The 17,660-nt window shown below is 26.6% G+C and overlaps 5 protein-coding genes across 6 annotated transcripts in view; 3 read left to right on the top strand and 2 right to left on the bottom strand.

Annotated features, from left to right (window-relative positions):
• The window catches only part of LOC117212095 (cilia- and flagella-associated protein 45-like), a 36,260-nt gene that overhangs the window by 12,589 nt on the left and 6,011 nt on the right, over nt 1-17,660 (bottom strand). The window lies entirely within an intron of this gene.
• On the bottom strand, nt 132-2,481 carry LOC117212102 (glutathione S-transferase theta-1-like). The gene is made up of 6 exons (XM_033456609.1): nt 2,287-2,481; nt 1,879-1,982; nt 1,244-1,521; nt 773-923; nt 490-670; nt 132-291 (listed from the first exon to the last, which is right to left on the bottom strand). The coding sequence occupies exons 3-6, from the start codon at nt 1,441-1,443 to the stop codon at nt 134-136; spliced, it is 690 nt and encodes a 229-aa protein (XP_033312500.1). The 5' UTR covers nt 1,444-1,521; nt 1,879-1,982; nt 2,287-2,481; the 3' UTR covers nt 132-133.
• Nucleotides 1,967-5,870, top strand: LOC117212101 (protein rogdi). 2 transcript variants are annotated; one of them, XM_033456607.1, is made up of 6 exons: nt 1,967-2,263; nt 2,865-2,936; nt 3,034-3,168; nt 3,232-3,510; nt 3,614-3,823; nt 3,882-5,870. In XM_033456607.1, the coding sequence occupies exons 1-6, from the start codon at nt 2,228-2,230 to the stop codon at nt 3,948-3,950; spliced, it is 801 nt and encodes a 266-aa protein (XP_033312498.1). In that variant the 5' UTR covers nt 1,967-2,227; the 3' UTR covers nt 3,951-5,870. The 2 variants fall into 2 exon arrangements, with proteins under 2 accessions (XP_033312498.1, XP_033312499.1); XM_033456608.1 differs by lacking the exon at nt 1,967-2,263 and adding an exon at nt 2,613-2,636.
• On the top strand, nt 7,345-11,391 carry LOC117212096 (sialin). The gene is made up of 7 exons (XM_033456595.1): nt 7,345-7,639; nt 8,486-8,709; nt 9,198-9,434; nt 9,515-9,602; nt 9,662-9,882; nt 9,962-10,492; nt 10,580-11,391. The coding sequence occupies exons 1-7, from the start codon at nt 7,570-7,572 to the stop codon at nt 10,700-10,702; spliced, it is 1,494 nt and encodes a 497-aa protein (XP_033312486.1). The 5' UTR covers nt 7,345-7,569; the 3' UTR covers nt 10,703-11,391.
• Nucleotides 13,260-16,410, top strand: LOC117212100 (lipid storage droplets surface-binding protein 2-like). Its single transcript, XM_033456606.1, has 4 exons — nt 13,260-13,575; nt 14,523-14,873; nt 15,222-15,468; nt 15,901-16,410. The coding sequence occupies exons 2-4, from the start codon at nt 14,562-14,564 to the stop codon at nt 16,158-16,160; spliced, it is 819 nt and encodes a 272-aa protein (XP_033312497.1). The 5' UTR covers nt 13,260-13,575; nt 14,523-14,561; the 3' UTR covers nt 16,161-16,410.

Genomic DNA, 17,660 nt, shown 5'->3' with positions numbered 1-17,660 from the left:
ATTTAAAAAACAAATTATATATTTTTCAAATCAGATTTTTTAAAACGTTATGAATAAAAATATTATTTTGTAACAAATATAAGAAAATTATAAAAAAATTAATGAGTGAGCATAGATTCAAAATTCATGACTATTAAAACTTGCTTTTTAATCCCTCTTGTTTTACCTTACTTGTAAGCTTATTTAAAAGTACGTGAGCTTCTTGATAATAAGGACTTGTTTTATCTGCAACTCTTTTCATCCATGCAGTTAAATGAGGCCGATTCTCTTCTGGATCATATCCAACTATTCCTAATTGAAAATTGCGTTTCTATAGTAATATAATAATACAATCTTTATTTTTTATTATTTGTTATGTTGTATATTAATTATGAAAATGGTTTATCTTCTACCAAATAATAAAGTATTAAAAATTATCTGCCAAGGCTTTCCTGATACTATTTATTTATTTTTATTTCATTTTCAGTGAATGCACATATCATTACTTACGAACTTGTTCTACCTCACATGACCCTAGAATATCAGCAATGCTGATTTCAGAACCAGTTAAAAAGTTTTTGTCTTTTAACCAGAAATTTTCTAGATCATCAAGTGTTTGCATCATGGGTTTTTCATATTGCATTAGACTTTCTGGGTTCATTGATTTTCCAGTTAATAATGGTTTCATGTACTATAATAAAGATTTTTATGAGTAGGAAGAACATCATTCTCTTGTTATTATCATTGTCTATAGACTCAATATCATTCTTTATAGATAAAGGAATTTCTTTACCTTCATAAAAAAGTATGAAGCACAATTTAGTCTTGTATTAAGATGCTGCCATTCAAGATATTCATCAACTTTAAGTTGACATTTTAAGTCTTGAGGGTACCAATGATCAGCTACCTTAAATTTTCTGCAGAGATATCTCAAAATTGCAACACTATAAAACATTCAATGTTCTTTAATTTCTTGCAAATTAAATTATAAAATTATTTATATAGAAATATGTTATAATTTGTACATTTTCTTATTTCTGTAATGATTTTCATTTTGTATCTTCATTCAAAGAATAAAGGTAATAAGTTATTAAAAAATATCAATGACATTTATAACTTTCATTTAAGTTACTAGTTTTGAAATATTAAACATAAAAAATGAAACATGACATTATATTTGTATATAATTGTAAATCAAAATTTATATTTAGTTTATTTCTTCTTGTTAATACAAATTATAAATCATACTAAAAAACAATAATACCTCTCCATCATGTTAAAACCATTATGCTCAATAGCAGGTACTTTTTGAAAAGGATGGATCCTTTGATACTCTGGATTAAGATGTTCACCTTTCGCTAAATTTACAAATTTCCCTTCAAATGGTATATCACAAACTTTTAAAAATATATAGAGAGCTCTACTTGGCTGTGATAATAAATCATAATACAATTTGAGACTCATATTTTTAGTAATAAATTAAGCTTACAAGGATGAGAAATATATCACCAATATTATAAACTTAAATGGAAAAACTAATTCCTGAAAATAAAGAATAATTTGATAAAATGATAAAAAATATTTTTATATATTAAATAAAATATATTTTATATATATATTTAATATATTTGTAATTCCACTTGTTGATTTTCAGATAATTCTACAAATTCTAAATATATTTATACATAATGTTATCTAATCAAGCTCTCTCTCTCTCTCTTTTTAATAAATGGTAAATAAAGTCCAAAATTTGTTATTCGTTTTAATAATAAAGTTTTTTTTTACATGAAATAGCAAATTTAACATGCAATATAGAATTTAGATTTTGTAAATACTTGATTTTGACGAAATATTATTTAGATGTATGTTAGTATGTTATTAAGATAAACTTATAATTACCTTTTTTTGTATAATATAAAGATAGGGCAAATGTCACTATTTTATTGCTAACTGTTTGAGTCTATTTACTGGTAAGTAAATTTCTACAATAATTCATACTAATCCTAGAACATAAAAATATCTTATAATGATAACGATTTATCTATTTAAGATTGCAATATTTCACACTGAAGATGACGGGATTTATCTTTAGCATTTAATGTAACGACGACATTCTGTCGCAGGTTGAGTAATAAATGAGATATTCCAAGAAGAAAGTAGAAATTCTACAAAAGAATTTTAAAGATTAGACAAATATAGAATCTTAAGTAACTAGGAAACAAGTGGTAGGCATCACCCGGTAGAGAAAATGGCTGACTGCGAGAAGGAGGAGGCTCACAATCTCGTAAGCTATTTGCCTTTACTTACCGTTTATCTAATCACTTAGGCGACCTCGCCGTCTCGCGGTTCGCGATGATAGTGTACCTTATCTATCGTCGAACTAATCAATTTACTCTTACTGTTTTTACTGAGACAAGTTCTTTGTGGTTATGTTCCCTTCAGTGAATGATTTTGTGATGTTACGTTTATTTCTTATTTACATATAGGAATACACAATTCAGTAATCCTATCTCAAAAATTTGTGACAGTATTTATTTTCTAGTAACTATGGTTGATTAAATCATATGAAAATATTCATTCAATACAGTTTTACAATTTATTGAATATAGGACTAAAATTGATATACAAAAATAATTTATTACTTGGACATGAGTATAGTATGTTATATATTTAAATAAATAATAGCTGTAAGATATCAAAACTTGTAGAACAAAATATTAATTTACTCAAGCATGTATTTAGTGATTATTTATAAACACTTGTGTAACAAACGATATGTATGAACCCCAAATGCAAAATGATGCAGTATTAATTCTTATTAATGTTTTAATCATTATCCACATTGTTATACGGAGCGATTAGAATTTAATTACAACATTTTTCAGCAAATGGAGTTTGAATGGGTGCTTCATGAAGAAGTACATTCTTCACTATCACAGCTAAGGAATATTTTAATGGTATTATATATTTCTGGAATTTATCATAAAACAAAATAAAGAAATTATTATTTATATTATATGCATACATGTCATGTTAATGTATGTTATATTACAGGAATGTGCACAAAGATTTCCATTAGCATTATTTGGCAACGATCAACATAATAAAACAGATAGGTTTGTATTTGCTGCACCACATGATCAAGTGAAATGTGTTGCTGTTTTAACTGGTGACAGTATTACAAATGCAGTAAGTGTCAATTATTTTGTTAATTTGCAGCTATATTATTATCTTAAAAAAACATGTTTCTAGGAAGTTAATTTTAAAGTACAGCGTCAACAAAATATTAATATGAGAACAAGTATACAAACTGAACATCCTTGGAAGTTACAACAAATACAAGATGCTGCTAATCATTTACAACAAGCTATTGCTCACATAGATAATGTTGATCGTCATTATCCATTTAAGACATCTGATGAAGTTATGCATGTATTAGGGAACATACTTGGTTGCCTCCAACGGAGTCGTACAAGTTTAATTGTTCCTAGAAAAAAAACTATTGATGATCTCATTAAAAGCCGTAATATGGTGAGTAAACATTTCTGAGGAATATTTGATTTATATTAATCCTTTACACAGTTAGGCTTGATATCATATTTCATATCTGAACTATCAATCTTTTGTATTGCAGAAGTCATTAAATCCTAATCTTCCAGAAAATTTGGCAATTAGTTTTTATATTCAAAGTTATAAACTAGTTTTAGCAATATACCAATTAGAAAATGCACATGGTAGTGTTAAATATGAAACACAACAAGCGGAATGTAGTGTTCCATGGTTAAATGATGCTTTAGTACTACTTACTATTGCATTACAGCTTTGCCAACGACTAAAAGACAAGGTTAGTTAAAATAAAACTGTTTCAAATTGTTCATTATCTTATTTGAAACATTTTTCAGATCTGTGTTTTTTCTCAATACAAAGATTTTACAGTTGGTTCTCACGTTACTTCTACAATGGGCTGGTAATAAAAACATTTGAGCAATTAACCTTCAATTGAAAGAATAGTTGTGTATATGTATATTACAGTATATCACATTTAATGCTCTGGTAGCATTTTTAGTGGGTTTTGTTTTTATAAACAAAATTTAGTTCTAAAAAACACTAAATTATATTGCATTTTCAGAAATAAGTTTTTTAATCATATATTTTGCTTGATACACTCTATCAAATTCAAAGATTAAATTTTACATAGCAAATTTTACACAAGAAAAATTCTTGTATATTAGTACAAGATCTGAGACTTCATTGTCATTCACGATTTTAAAAGTATTTTGCTAATTAGTTATGTGCTTATATCTATTAGTTTGTACTAGATTTCCTTTGATTATAATGTTTAATCTTTTGTAGACAGCTTTGATTTAATTAAGAATAGTTATACATCTTTACTAAGATGAAATAATTAAGCACTGTTTTTACTATATCTCCTGTGATTTTTTCGGAATGTTATAATAATTTCCTTCTTACTAAATATTAATGTTCTGTTTCTAAGAAAACGTATGCAAATCTAAAGCGATTAATTTTAACTATTTTGTGTATGCAATTATTATTTTAAACACTTTAATGAATTATTTATTTTACTTACCAAAGAAAGTACTATTTAGTAAGTGTTGACGTACATTACCGTGGTATGACGTTCCTTTAAACTGTATCTATATATTTACATACAAATGTCTGAATTAGTATTACATCGATCATGAACTAGATGTTAGAATAATTGTTATTGATCGATGTTATTGTTATACATATAGCTCAGAAGCAATTTATAAGGATTTCAATACAGTTATATTAAATAATTAGAATTGCCTTAACTTAATAACGAAGAAACGCGAAATTTTTAATATTAAAATCGGTTTCTGTATTGAGTTAAATGGAAAGTTTTTATTTAATTTCTAAAATTTTATTCCTTCTATATTGTAATGTAAAAATTGTATATATGTACCCTATGTATGTATACATATTCAAGTATATGTCTTTTCTGCTGAAATTTTGGTATTTTTCAGTTTTATTTATTCTCATATTAATATATGTACATATATAGTTTAACTATAAATAAATTCAATAAATTAAATTGATTTACTTTCCATATAACTCAATAAAAATGCAGTATGTGATGTATATCACTTTTACGTATTTGAATTATAAATGCTTTACTTTATTGTATTAACCAATCAAAGTACAGTCTGTCCTACAAAACAAAAATTAATTTGTTTTAATTGAAAATATATCTAAAGCACTAGTATGCTCTTGCTTATTAATAAATCCAATCTCCTTCATTATCGATTATAGCTTGACAATGTACCGATATACTTTTTACTAATTTTTCGGGATACGACACAGATAGCGATCTCCATATTTTTTTAATGTAGTTCATTAAAATTCTTAACTTTAAAATACATTTTCCTTTCAATTTGTGCTTCATAATAGACCAAACATTTTTTATGCGATTTGTATCGAATGACTAAGACAATCAGTCCAACACAATGATACCGTTTTCAGATTTCCATTTAGTGCAGATGTACCTTTAACTTAGACATTATAAATTATAAGCCAAGGCATATCTGAATGTATTGTGTATGTTTATATCACAATCTCTCCTTTATTACATACCAACGCCAGTATACTTTTGTACGACAGACTGTAATTTCTGATTTATGAATTGAAAAAATTATAAAATGTAAAAATTATTTCATAAGTGCAAAGCTTTTAAGTAGCTTGTTTTTAGTACTACCAACTAAATTTACTCATTTTTGTAAAAATATTACTGAGCAAGCCACAAATTGAATATATTTGCTTTATTTTAACTATTTATATGTTTAAAATGTTATAAATTTACACGTGCTGTGCTTTAGGTATTAAAAGTTTACAGTTTCATTTTATGCATCATATCTCCTTGAGTCTATATTATTATATTGTGTACTTATATATTACATTTTATTATATCATTTTACAAATTATATTTTGTTTATAGTTACTTGTTATATTAAATATCTTGTATAAAATACAAAATAGTACTTAAATGATATAACATGATTCAGTGTATTATGTTATTTATTTTCTTGAATTTGCATTTTTTTGACATGAAAATAAATTTCAGTATGAAGTTCATATAAAAAGCAATTTTCTTTGTAATTATATTTATAATGATTAAAAACAATGGAGTTTGGTAACTTGTATGTTTAATTTTCTCATATAAATTCTATAAGAAAAGTAATAATATATTCGTCAATACTATTTGAAATATTTTGGATTTAGAAACAATAAAGAATGTAGTATATACTTATATCTAGAAAAGAAATCACAAAATGTTCCCAGTAAAAAAAAAGTATGGTATATATTGTCTTTATCGCAGGGTATTGACCACTCACATAATTAGTAATATTTATACATTTCTAATGTTTAAGAAATTTTAATAAACACCAAAAATTGCTAAGTATTAAATTGAGAGAATAGAGGAGCCTAATTAATAAGAAAAACCTTTACATATTGCATTGTAATCAGTGCTACTTTTAAGAATAATAGTTTTATTCAGCTTATAAAATTACTAAAAAAATTTGGAGCGATATATTGAAAATTATATTTCGATGGATTATGTATAAACATTTATTTCATGATTACATAATAAATAATCTTTTATAATAAAATATTTAACATTTACACAATATTTTATACTGTATCAAAACTTTAAATATTTGAACATAAATTCTTTTTAGTTATATGTTGAACTAAGAAAAAGCACAACTTTTTTTTATTAATAAAAAATATGTTTCATATTCAAATAAGTTCTGTGAAATCTATTAAGAAATAAAATTATTCAAATGTACATGTGTACATTCTTTCTTATATTAATATATCCAAAAATAAAAGCCTTTTATTCACAAAAAATTTTAGTTCGTAATTTTTTCTTTTACTGTGAATAATATCATATAAGCTGGTAATTCTTTAAAAGCTCTATCAAAAATTTATATATGCGTATAGTTTCTGTTATAAAAACAGTGCAGCTTTTATTACTTCTTCATAGTCTTACGAGTCACATAATTATAAAAAATTCTCATATTCTTATCCTTATTTAATTTAATTGTGTCAGAAAATAAAATTAATCATGACGTAAATGTAATAAAGCTCACAGAATATATATGGATCAAATATTATTCGATCATCGTTGTTCGAGAGTAAACAACATAATCTCAACAAATTTCAATTTATCCTTCAATTATATTCAATTATAGAAAGTTTTGAAGAAGTAAAACGCGCCTGCACGGACGTTCTTTCCTACGTTGCACACACAATCGAGTTTCAGAACATATGTATTATATATATATATATATATATATATGTGAGCGCGCAGCAATTCGTGCCAGCGATAAACGACGATGACAGCAGACGACAGTTTACCATTACTTAACACACATCGTATCGCTGCTAAGACTCATTACAAAATTTCTTTATTAAATTACATATTATTTTGTTACCACATTAACGCGACGAATGGAGCGATCGTAATTACATACAATCGAAAAATATTTTCGATTTGAAGCGACGAATTCTTCGTGAAAGTGTTGAGTATTCGCGAAAAAATCATACAACATGGAAGTATTGGATCCTAGTGTCTCAAGAGACGACCAGCCTTTGTGCGTCAATGATTTTTTGGAGAAAGGTTTATTTTCAATATTTTTCTATCATATTAATCGAATAACTATTTGCTTAAATATTTTTTTTCGTGATTTTGTTTGCAACCGTTTTTTGGGAGCATTAAAAACCTTCAAAAACCTCCTGAGTTAAGAGAAGGCATTGTTTGGAAACAAAGGATTGGCAGAACGATACATAAGCTCTCCACAATATTGTCAGCTGTCAAGTTTTCTGAATATATTATTTTACGTGAACTGCATCGATCGAAACTATATTTTAAAGCTTTTTTTAATAATTACTTTTTTATTTTAAAAACACGTTATAATTATGCTCCTCGGATTTTTATTTATTTATAAATTATTCTATATGAATGAAAATTTTGCAGTAAGAAGTAAATGAATATATTGAATGGAAGTAAATAGTAACAGATGTCAAGAAAAAGAAAGAACCAGAAATTGTATAAAAAGTTGTCAGAAGATACACTAGGTTAACTTAAAATAAGATATTACATATTTATTTTTGTTGGAAATTGAGTTGAATTTTAATATTTCAATAAGGATAGGAAAGGATCATAGATGTTTTAAAGGACTTGATGCAGTTATTAGTTTGTTAGCTGATTAATTCTGAACTTCAAATACATATCTAGATACATATCTTGATATAATAACGTATGCCAATTATTATTTTGAAAAAAGAAATATATATAACTGTATAAAATAATGAATTATTAGTTATAGAAAATCTTACATCAAAAATTTAATTAGTAATTATAAAAATCATTAAAATAATTTTTTATAAACATTATATTTTTTTAAATAAATTTTTCTATATTCTCTCTATCTAAATAAACCTGATAACAAAATTTTACTTTTAGTTACTATACCAGATATACCTCCTGATACAAAATCATGCATAAAAGCAAGGCATACATTAGGCTTTTTAGGATTTCTAGGGTTTGCACTAGTGTATGCTATGAGAGTAAATTTATCTGTGGCTATTGTTTCAATGGTTAATCAAACAGCAGTACCACATAATGATGATAATAATACCACAGATGTTTGTCCTAAGGAAAAACCAATTAATGGAACATTCATACCAGTAAGTTATTTAATAATGTTATAATGTTTAAGTCAATGTTGCTTATAATGTATTATATAATTTAGTAAATGTTATTCATATCAATTTTAGAATTTCTGCATATGATATATATGGATGTATTTTATATTTTGTAAGAACTATAGAACTGAAGTTTGTGATTTATTGCATTCTGCATGCGTAATATTGATGCAGATCAAATGTCAACATTGTTTTTACTTCATTATCACATTAGTCATGCAAACTTATCATTTTTAGTATGACTTAACACATTGATATGTTTTTAACGCCTACATCTTTTTCCTTTATCTTGTTATATACCTATCATCTTTAAATGTTTCATGAAAACATTTTAACGCTATGTTTCTGCATATTTTGAATAGAATATTATTTTTAATTAATTAATATTAAAATAATTAATTATGCTTTTCTTTACATACATGATTTTAAATTGTTATCAATAAAAATAAAAGTAATATACATTTCCAAAGAGTGCAGGAGAATTTGATTGGGATGAGAAGACACAAGGTGTTATATTGGGAGCTTTTTTCATCGGTTATGTTGCTACAAATGTCCCAGGTGGAAGAATGGCAGAGAAATTTGGTGGAAAGCTAATATATGGATTGGGAGTATTTTTAACTGCTGTACTGACTGTAATTACTCCTTTTGCAGCATATATAGGGTTGATACCATTCTTAGCTGTACGAGTAGCAGAAGGATTTACAGAGGTATGTCCTGCTTCTATAAATGAATTTTAAAAGAACATTAATTTGAAATTTAAAAAATTTTCTGTCTATTTTATAAATAGGGTGTTACATTCCCTGCAATGCATAGCATGTTAGCGCATTGGGTACCCCCTTTAGAAAGAAGCAAATTTGCTGCTATAGTATATGCAGGTAATTATTCTTTTTTCAATGTGTGATAAATTTGATTTGTTATATTCATTCTTATACAGGTGCAAATTTTGGAACTGTAATATCATTACCAGTAAGTGGGTGGCTCTGTTCATTAGAACTTTGGGGTGGATGGCCCCTTGCATTTTATTTATTTGGAGGCCTTGGTATTGTGTGGTATGCATTTTGGACAATTTTTGTATTTGATACACCTGCACAACATAAAAAGATTGATCCTCTTGAAAGAGCATACATTGAAGCTAGTGTGGAAAAGAAGGATGAGGTTCTTTTCAATTTTTTAAAATTAAGCTTACATTCCTAACGGACTGAATAAAATTTAACTTAATGTATGTTAAAAACAGGATAATGATTCAGGAGTTCCTTGGTTATCAGTATTTACATCATTACCCATGTGGGCTATAGCTATCACTCAGTGTGGACAGTCATGGTCATTTTATACGCTTTTAACAGAATTACCAACGTATATGGATAAAATTTTGCATTTTGATGTACAACAGGACGCATTCCTTTCAGCACTGCCTTATTTAAGTTCTTGGTTAGTCGGACTCGGTATTTCAAGTTTCGCAGATGCCCTCCTTGCCCGTCAGCTTATATCTCCTTTAGCATCGTTCAAGTTATGGAATACAGTGGCTTCATTAGGACCCAGTCTCAGTTTCATTGGCGCTATCTGGGCTGGATGTGATCGTATGATGGTTATGATGATGCTCGCTGGATTGGGATCTCTACAAGGTGCAATTTATGCAGGGAATCAAATGAATCATATTGCTCTAGCACCACGATATGCGGGAACTCTTTATGGACTTACAAATGCTGCGGCAAATGGTTGCGGATTTTTAGCCCCATATTTTATTGGAAATATAGTCCAAGGACATGTCAGTATAACTACACATTGTTATTAGCAATAATAAACTTCGTTCTATAAAAATGGTTCTATAATTTTTTTACGTTTTATGTTATAGGAAACACTGGCTCGTTGGCATACAGTATTCTGGTTAGCAGCAGGAATAAATATGGCGACAAATTGTTTTTACTTAATTTTTGCATCTGCCTCGGAACAACCATGGAGTAAAGGTAGCAGTTGATGACAAAATTTAGTTAGACACGAAGTATTTCATATGGATAATAATTTACCATTAGATCGAATCGCGCTCAGTTCGTTTTAATTATTGTATTGACCGTTTCCGTCATTTAGGCACAAATCTGCGATATTTCTTTCTGCAATATTAAGTTTGATATATTTCGCATTGAATGAAGTATCTCAAACCTGAATAATTTATTATATTGTCTTGGTAAAATGATACAGAAGTTAAAAGTAAAGTTTGTTTGGATCAGTATTATTATGTTAATGAAGTTTAGGTACTAAATCTATAATTTACGTATCATTCCAATGAAGCTATACACATGACTTTTTAAAATTTTGTTCGACTTTTTAATTTAACTGAAATGAACATGATTTAAAAAAATATTGACTTTATTTTATTTTACTTTAATCTTACTACGAAGAAGAGTAAATTATTACAGATATTTTTTCTATTTATAAAATAAGAAGTATCAAAAAATGTCTAGAGTCTATATTCTTATTTATATGTAAGAGTTTTGTATGTACATAAAAATAATGTAAAAGTGATTGGTATAGTGCAGGATGCAACAATTTTTAAATGAACAAGTGAATCTTTCTTTTGTAACTAAATATGTATGTTTCATACCGAATGTAGTTTATCTTTATATCTCCTGTGGCAATAGCCAATACGATAATATATAAATTTATAAATTTGTTTATAAAAAATATAAAAATTTCAACAAAAATAATATATGATATAGTTATAGTAAGATTTTACTAACTATAATTTGGAAAGCAAAAAACTTTATAAAGCTAACTCCTACAAACAGACTTTAATAAAATCATTATCTTTTCCAAAAAATAATAATCTGGTACTTTAGTTGCTACATTATTTTGTCCAAAAGGAAAAGAAATAGTAAATATTTATTAGTAGTAAAATATTTACTTACATATATTGTTGATAAAGAATTGGAAATTTTAACATTATTTAAAACAAAATAATGTGCTACTATTTGTTGTTATTTTTTTTAGATATAAATGCTGTTACAACTCATTTTATTTTATTCTTTTGAAAGTAATTTGATAAAAACAATTATATAAATTCAAAAATTTATATTTGAATTATAGATTAATTTATAAAGATTATTTAATATAGTAAGGCTTTACAAAAAAATAGTATTTCGTTAAAAAAATTAGCATTATATATGTATATATTATATATCTTATAGGCAATGTGTAAAATATAGGCATTTTATATAATTCTTAAGAAATCTATAGAATGTCATAAATAGTATTCTCAAAATATTATCGGTGCTACTATAGCAAATTTTGTCTATCTGGGCGACCGTAGCTGCGTATATGCCTTACAACGGCCGAATAAAAATTAGCATCTAACCCAAATCTATATATATTATGAACAAAAGATAAAGTAGGTTTCTGTTAGATGGTATTTTACCCGGCCACCTTACGGAGAGTGACAATCAATGCCTAGGGAAAGTATAAAATATATTAATATAACACAAACATTTCATGCTCAACCTAAAAACGACACGCACTCTATAGATTTTGTAGGCATTATATGAAATACCAGTATTTTATATTTCCGGTAACACACAAACATACAAACATGTATATGCGGCGTATAATGAACAAAGAAAGAAATTCAACAATAACTAATTTATTTAAACATCGACTTCTGTTTATCTTCTTATGCTGTTTTTCATCGAAAGATGAAAACATAAATTTCATGCACAAGTAACTTAAAATAAAATTGTTCCCATTAAAAGTTCATTAAAAGTGTCTATATTGTATTTCTTGGGTTATTCATAAAAATGTATAAAAGTATATTTAAATAATGATAATAAAGAACAAAATTATATTTATAAAATAAATTATTCAATTAGTATTGCTAGTCTTTAATGTACATACATATACCATGTTTTCTTTGTTGTTCATATTTTAAAATTAGATTAGTAATGAATTGTACCTTGTAGAAGCTTTATAACAGTGAATAATACTTTTTGATACAATTTAATGGGAAGATACAGTTTCCTGTATACTTTATTCAAAATTGTAGAATTAAAATAGAATAGAATAAACTTTTGTTTAATCACAATGCAAGAAGTGAAAGCTTAAAATTTAATTGCTTTTTAACAAATTATTTGTAATCTTATATTCTTACAAAGTTGCAACTATTACGAGTTTCAAATTATTTAAGTGAAGCACAATTTTCATTCAGAGAAGACTAATGTTTATCTCATAGTTAAGCAATATATCTGGCATGGTATGACAAATAATCCTTGATGATCTATGATTCTTTTCTAAATATATATGTATAATATTATATTATATATATTTAATATATATATAAATATAAATAATTATATCTATATATATTTATATATATAAATATAAATAAATAAATATATATATGTATATATATATTATAATTAGAAATATATTATATATATGTAATGTATGTAACCGGCAGACTTTAAATCATCGTTCAACTAAGTTGTTCGCGTTAGAAACATGAAAATCTCCACGTAGCGTTGTTATGAAAGAAGTCGGTATAAAGTCCTTAATAGTTGCTGCAATGTTTGTGGCTAATCACGAATTTTCATCCATTTTTAAGCGGCTGTTCCAGTAATAATGATAACGTGAAAGCACTGTCGTCTTAGCGGACTTTGAAGCCTCGTAGCATGTGTTCGATCACCGCTTGTAGATGTTCGCGTCGATTTTCATTGGCTCGTATGAACGAACTTTAGCGCGCAGGCGGTAAGCCAGTTATAAGAGTAAAGACTGCGTGCAACCAAGCACATTTCTATTTACGTTGCACTCGCGATCAATCCCTCTAAGCCTTCTATAGAAACAAGGAAGTAACAACAAAAGCTTGTAAGTATCATAGCAACATTTTATTTTAGAAAATTTTGAAAAGTTCTAAGTTTTTGAAATTTTCGAAATATTTTTTAATTTCAGAAGTTTCTTATGTTCGATTTTTATTTCATATTTAGATTTTACATACCTACTACATGCACAAGCCTTATAAACATTTGAAATTAGCAAATATTTTTAGTGAAATAGAAAATACTAATAGAAACTAAATTAAATGAGTTGAATATATGTTTTATTAATGATTTATGAGTATGTTCATACATAATTACGTTTTGGAAAATATTATAATTTAGTTAATATAATTACAAGTATCATTTACTACACTTCGGTGAAATTAATAAATTAAATGTGAAAATAGATACACATTACAATACTTCAATTACAGCTGTAGTATTAGCAGTAGTTAGCAGTAGTATAATAAATAAATAAGAAAGTTGCCTTGTTCCGAAGTGTTACGTACTGACTTTCAACTTCAGTCGTTTCTAAACGTAATTGCGAATTCTAGCGAAAGTTGAGAAAGTGTTATATTTAGCACTATATGTAGCGAATACATATATATACATGTACTAGTGCATTGAACCTGCCTTATCATCAGACAGGGATTTCCTGTCCTTATCACAATATTATTCTAAAACTTAGTTTAATACAAAGATTAAAATTGTTACAGTTGACAATTACTTTTTCAGAGAATGGAAACGTAGACGTAATACAATAAAATTAGTATAAATACAAATGTCTTTATAAAGAATTGTTTCTAATAAAAATAGAATCATTCAGTTATCAGAATATTGGCAGTTAATAAATAAAATAGAAAAAGAAATATTTTATTTAATATTAGATTCTAACATTAAAGAATAAATAATATAATAGGGGCCAAAACGGAACGTTTTATAAATGTAATTTCGAAAATGAAAAATCGTAAAACCGAAAAATCTGAATTGTTGCAGAGTTTGAAATCGCCACAAGTTTTTTAAAATAGTGAAAGAATGGCTACCGAAGTCATGCAGCTACCGCATATCGAAGTGTTTCATCGAGTAATGGAACTTCCAGTAGTCGAAAGTGCGATATCTAAATCAACAGCGACGTATTTGCGTGTGAAAGATTGTCATCAGTTAGTGCACTGGGCACTAACCACTGCGGAAACTTCTTTAAGTAATGCAACGAAGCAAGCGGTACCTATTGCTGTTCCTATCGCCAAGAAACTCGAGAACCCTATACACTTTGTTGACCACACGTTGTGCCGTGGTCTCGATAAAATCGAAGAAAAAGTTCCGATGGTTAAAGAGAAACCTGAGCAGGTCAGATATCTATCCCCTTTTCCGGCAAACGAGATAAAAATTTCATCGGAATCTAAAAAGTCATAACTGCATGAATTTTTAAACCTAAATACATGTATCAGAAATTTTTATCATATCTTCAAACACGATTCTTACGATCTTTCTTTTAATCTTGCTATTCTAGATATAATTATATTTAATCATGGATTATTGTATCTTATCATTCAGTAATAATTTGTATTAACAAATTTTCGCTGTAAAATAATATAAATATTCTATGACAAAAAGGTATTAAAACGTTACATATAAAGTTATCGTTAGTATTAAAAAATATTATATTTTTAACTATGTGCATTTTTTGTGTTTTAGATTCTAGAAAATGCCTATACGTTAGCACGACAAACTGTTCAACCAGCTGTAATGAGCATTTCGCTTGTCAACGAATTAATAATCTCGCAAGCCTTGAGTTTCAGAGACATAAGTTGGAGTAAGGCGAATCAGATTTTAGAAACGCAGTATGGTAGCGCAGCTGTTCGAGGTTTAGACAGCACAGCTGACGCTGTTAATAAATTAATCGATAAATATTTTCCTGCGACGGGGGACGAGCAGTCAAAAGGTGAGCTATTTTATTAAATAGACAATTTTTAATATATAATATCAATAATAGATAACCTATAGGTGGTAATAATGCAGTATCAATATAAATTAATAAAAACAAGAGGATTTAAACATTTCAGATTAATCATAAATCATAGATTGGGGTTACGTTTATATCTCTTTAATCAATGCAACAGTAGTTAATTATGTATTTACATACAGTATAGTAGACTATAATAAATTAAATAAGAAATTAATAGACTACGAATATTTATGCAAATTTATGTTTATATGGAATCTACGTGGAAAATTGTTTTACCTACCTACTAAATATGTGTTATAAATGTCATAAATGTAAAAAATCCGCAGTTTGATTATAAATTATGTAGTCGACTATATTAGAATAATTTTGATTGTAATATCAGTTAGTATAATTTGGTTTTCATTTCAGAGATAAACACGAACGAAGAAGATAAGCTCCTTCATACCTTACAAACGGTTGGGCGTTTATCTAATAAAGCTGCTCGTCGCATGTATTCGAATATAATACTTCACTTAGGCACTATTAACGCTGATAATTTAAAAGCCTATATTAAATCCTTGGTTCAGTTTCTACTATTAACGAACCGTCATGCCATAAACAGCAAAATACAAACCCATGAGACTAATTCGAAAACTACATCGAACGCAGAGACAAAAAAACAAAATTGATGTTTCGTTGGTGATAACTATGAAAAAAAACTTTTACCGATTCCATTAGCCTTCTATTTATTTCTAGCGTGCATTTTGTAATACATCACTTTTTTTCCTAAACTTCATTTTTTAAATATATAAGTATTATATATTACATTTAAGAGATTGAAATGTATTTGTATTGACAGTGATGAAAAATATACGACCAACTTTTCCAAGAATAATGTTTTGTTATTAGAACTCTCATAAATATATAATTCTACGCGATAATATAAGATACTGTGATTCAAAATATTGTTATTTTTGTATTACTGTAGAAGATAGTGCTTTAATTCCTTCTTGAAAATAGACACAATCTATTTGTTAATGTAATAAATTTGTTAAAATAATAAAATTATACGGAACATAAAATTTACAAGAAATATTATCAGAGTAAATTAAATATCAAAAAATATGTTTTGTACTTTAATATTAAATTTCTTCATATATACTAATATCTGATGAAAACAATAGTTATATTTAATATATGTATTATATATATATTATATATATATATATATATTATATTTATACTTTATATATATATATATTAAAGGAACTATATTGTTTTTTTAAATAAATGTAATAAAACATCCTGAATATAATTTTCAATAATTGCTTTTATAAAAATTGTATATTGACAAAGAAGTATAAAATTACTTGTTATGAAATTATTTTTTTATTTATACTTTCTAAAAGAAAGATAGATTTGTTAGTTTTTAAAGGTTTTGTTATTAAAAATTTTTTTAATAATTTGTATATATGACTTAAACAGTAGTATTATTTTACTTCAGTTTTCTTTCTAGTAATAATAATATTTTGTTTTAACTGATCTCTTAATATTTCTGGGCCTTTACCTTCATCTTCTAATCAAAAAGTAATCGTAGATAATTATATAATTTGGAAACTTAAGTAATTTAGATTAATTATTATAAAACTACTAGTGCTAAGTATTCAGCAGCTGTAACAATAACAATTTTACAAAATAAAAACGAAAATCGGAGTGAATTAAAAATAAATTTGAGTAACCCCAAATTTCCTTAAGGTATCAAATATCTCGAAAACAAAACAATACGTTTAATTACTTAGAATAAAAAATTGATCGAATCATGTTTCGCCAAAATGATTACGAATCAATGGATTCAACGTATTCTACGGTATAAAAGAATACGATGTGACCTCCACGTCATGGATGATGTCTTGTATATATGTACTATCTTTACTCATGTATGTTTACACATCGTAGTACAGCTGCGCAGAATCACTACCATGTTCATGGCAGTAGACACGCATCGAAGTTCCCTTCTATCTACTCCATTTGAATACAGAAGGTTATTAACACGATTAAATAATATATTCAGTAACCAACAAATTTTCCTATAATTTTTTATTACTTGAAATTACTGTAGTACCTTTATATCACTATTACACACGTAAAAAATTTTATAATCTATATATTAAAATCAGCAATTTTGTTTA

Source organism: Bombus bifarius, unplaced genomic scaffold (genome assembly GCF_011952205.1).
Source record: "Bombus bifarius isolate JDL3187 unplaced genomic scaffold, Bbif_JDL3187 scf7180000008274, whole genome shotgun sequence".
In the NCBI taxonomy this organism is placed as follows: domain Eukaryota; kingdom Metazoa; phylum Arthropoda; class Insecta; order Hymenoptera; family Apidae; genus Bombus; species Bombus bifarius.
Note: the sequence above shows the minus strand (reverse complement) of the source record. Positions and strands in the feature narration are given on the sequence as shown.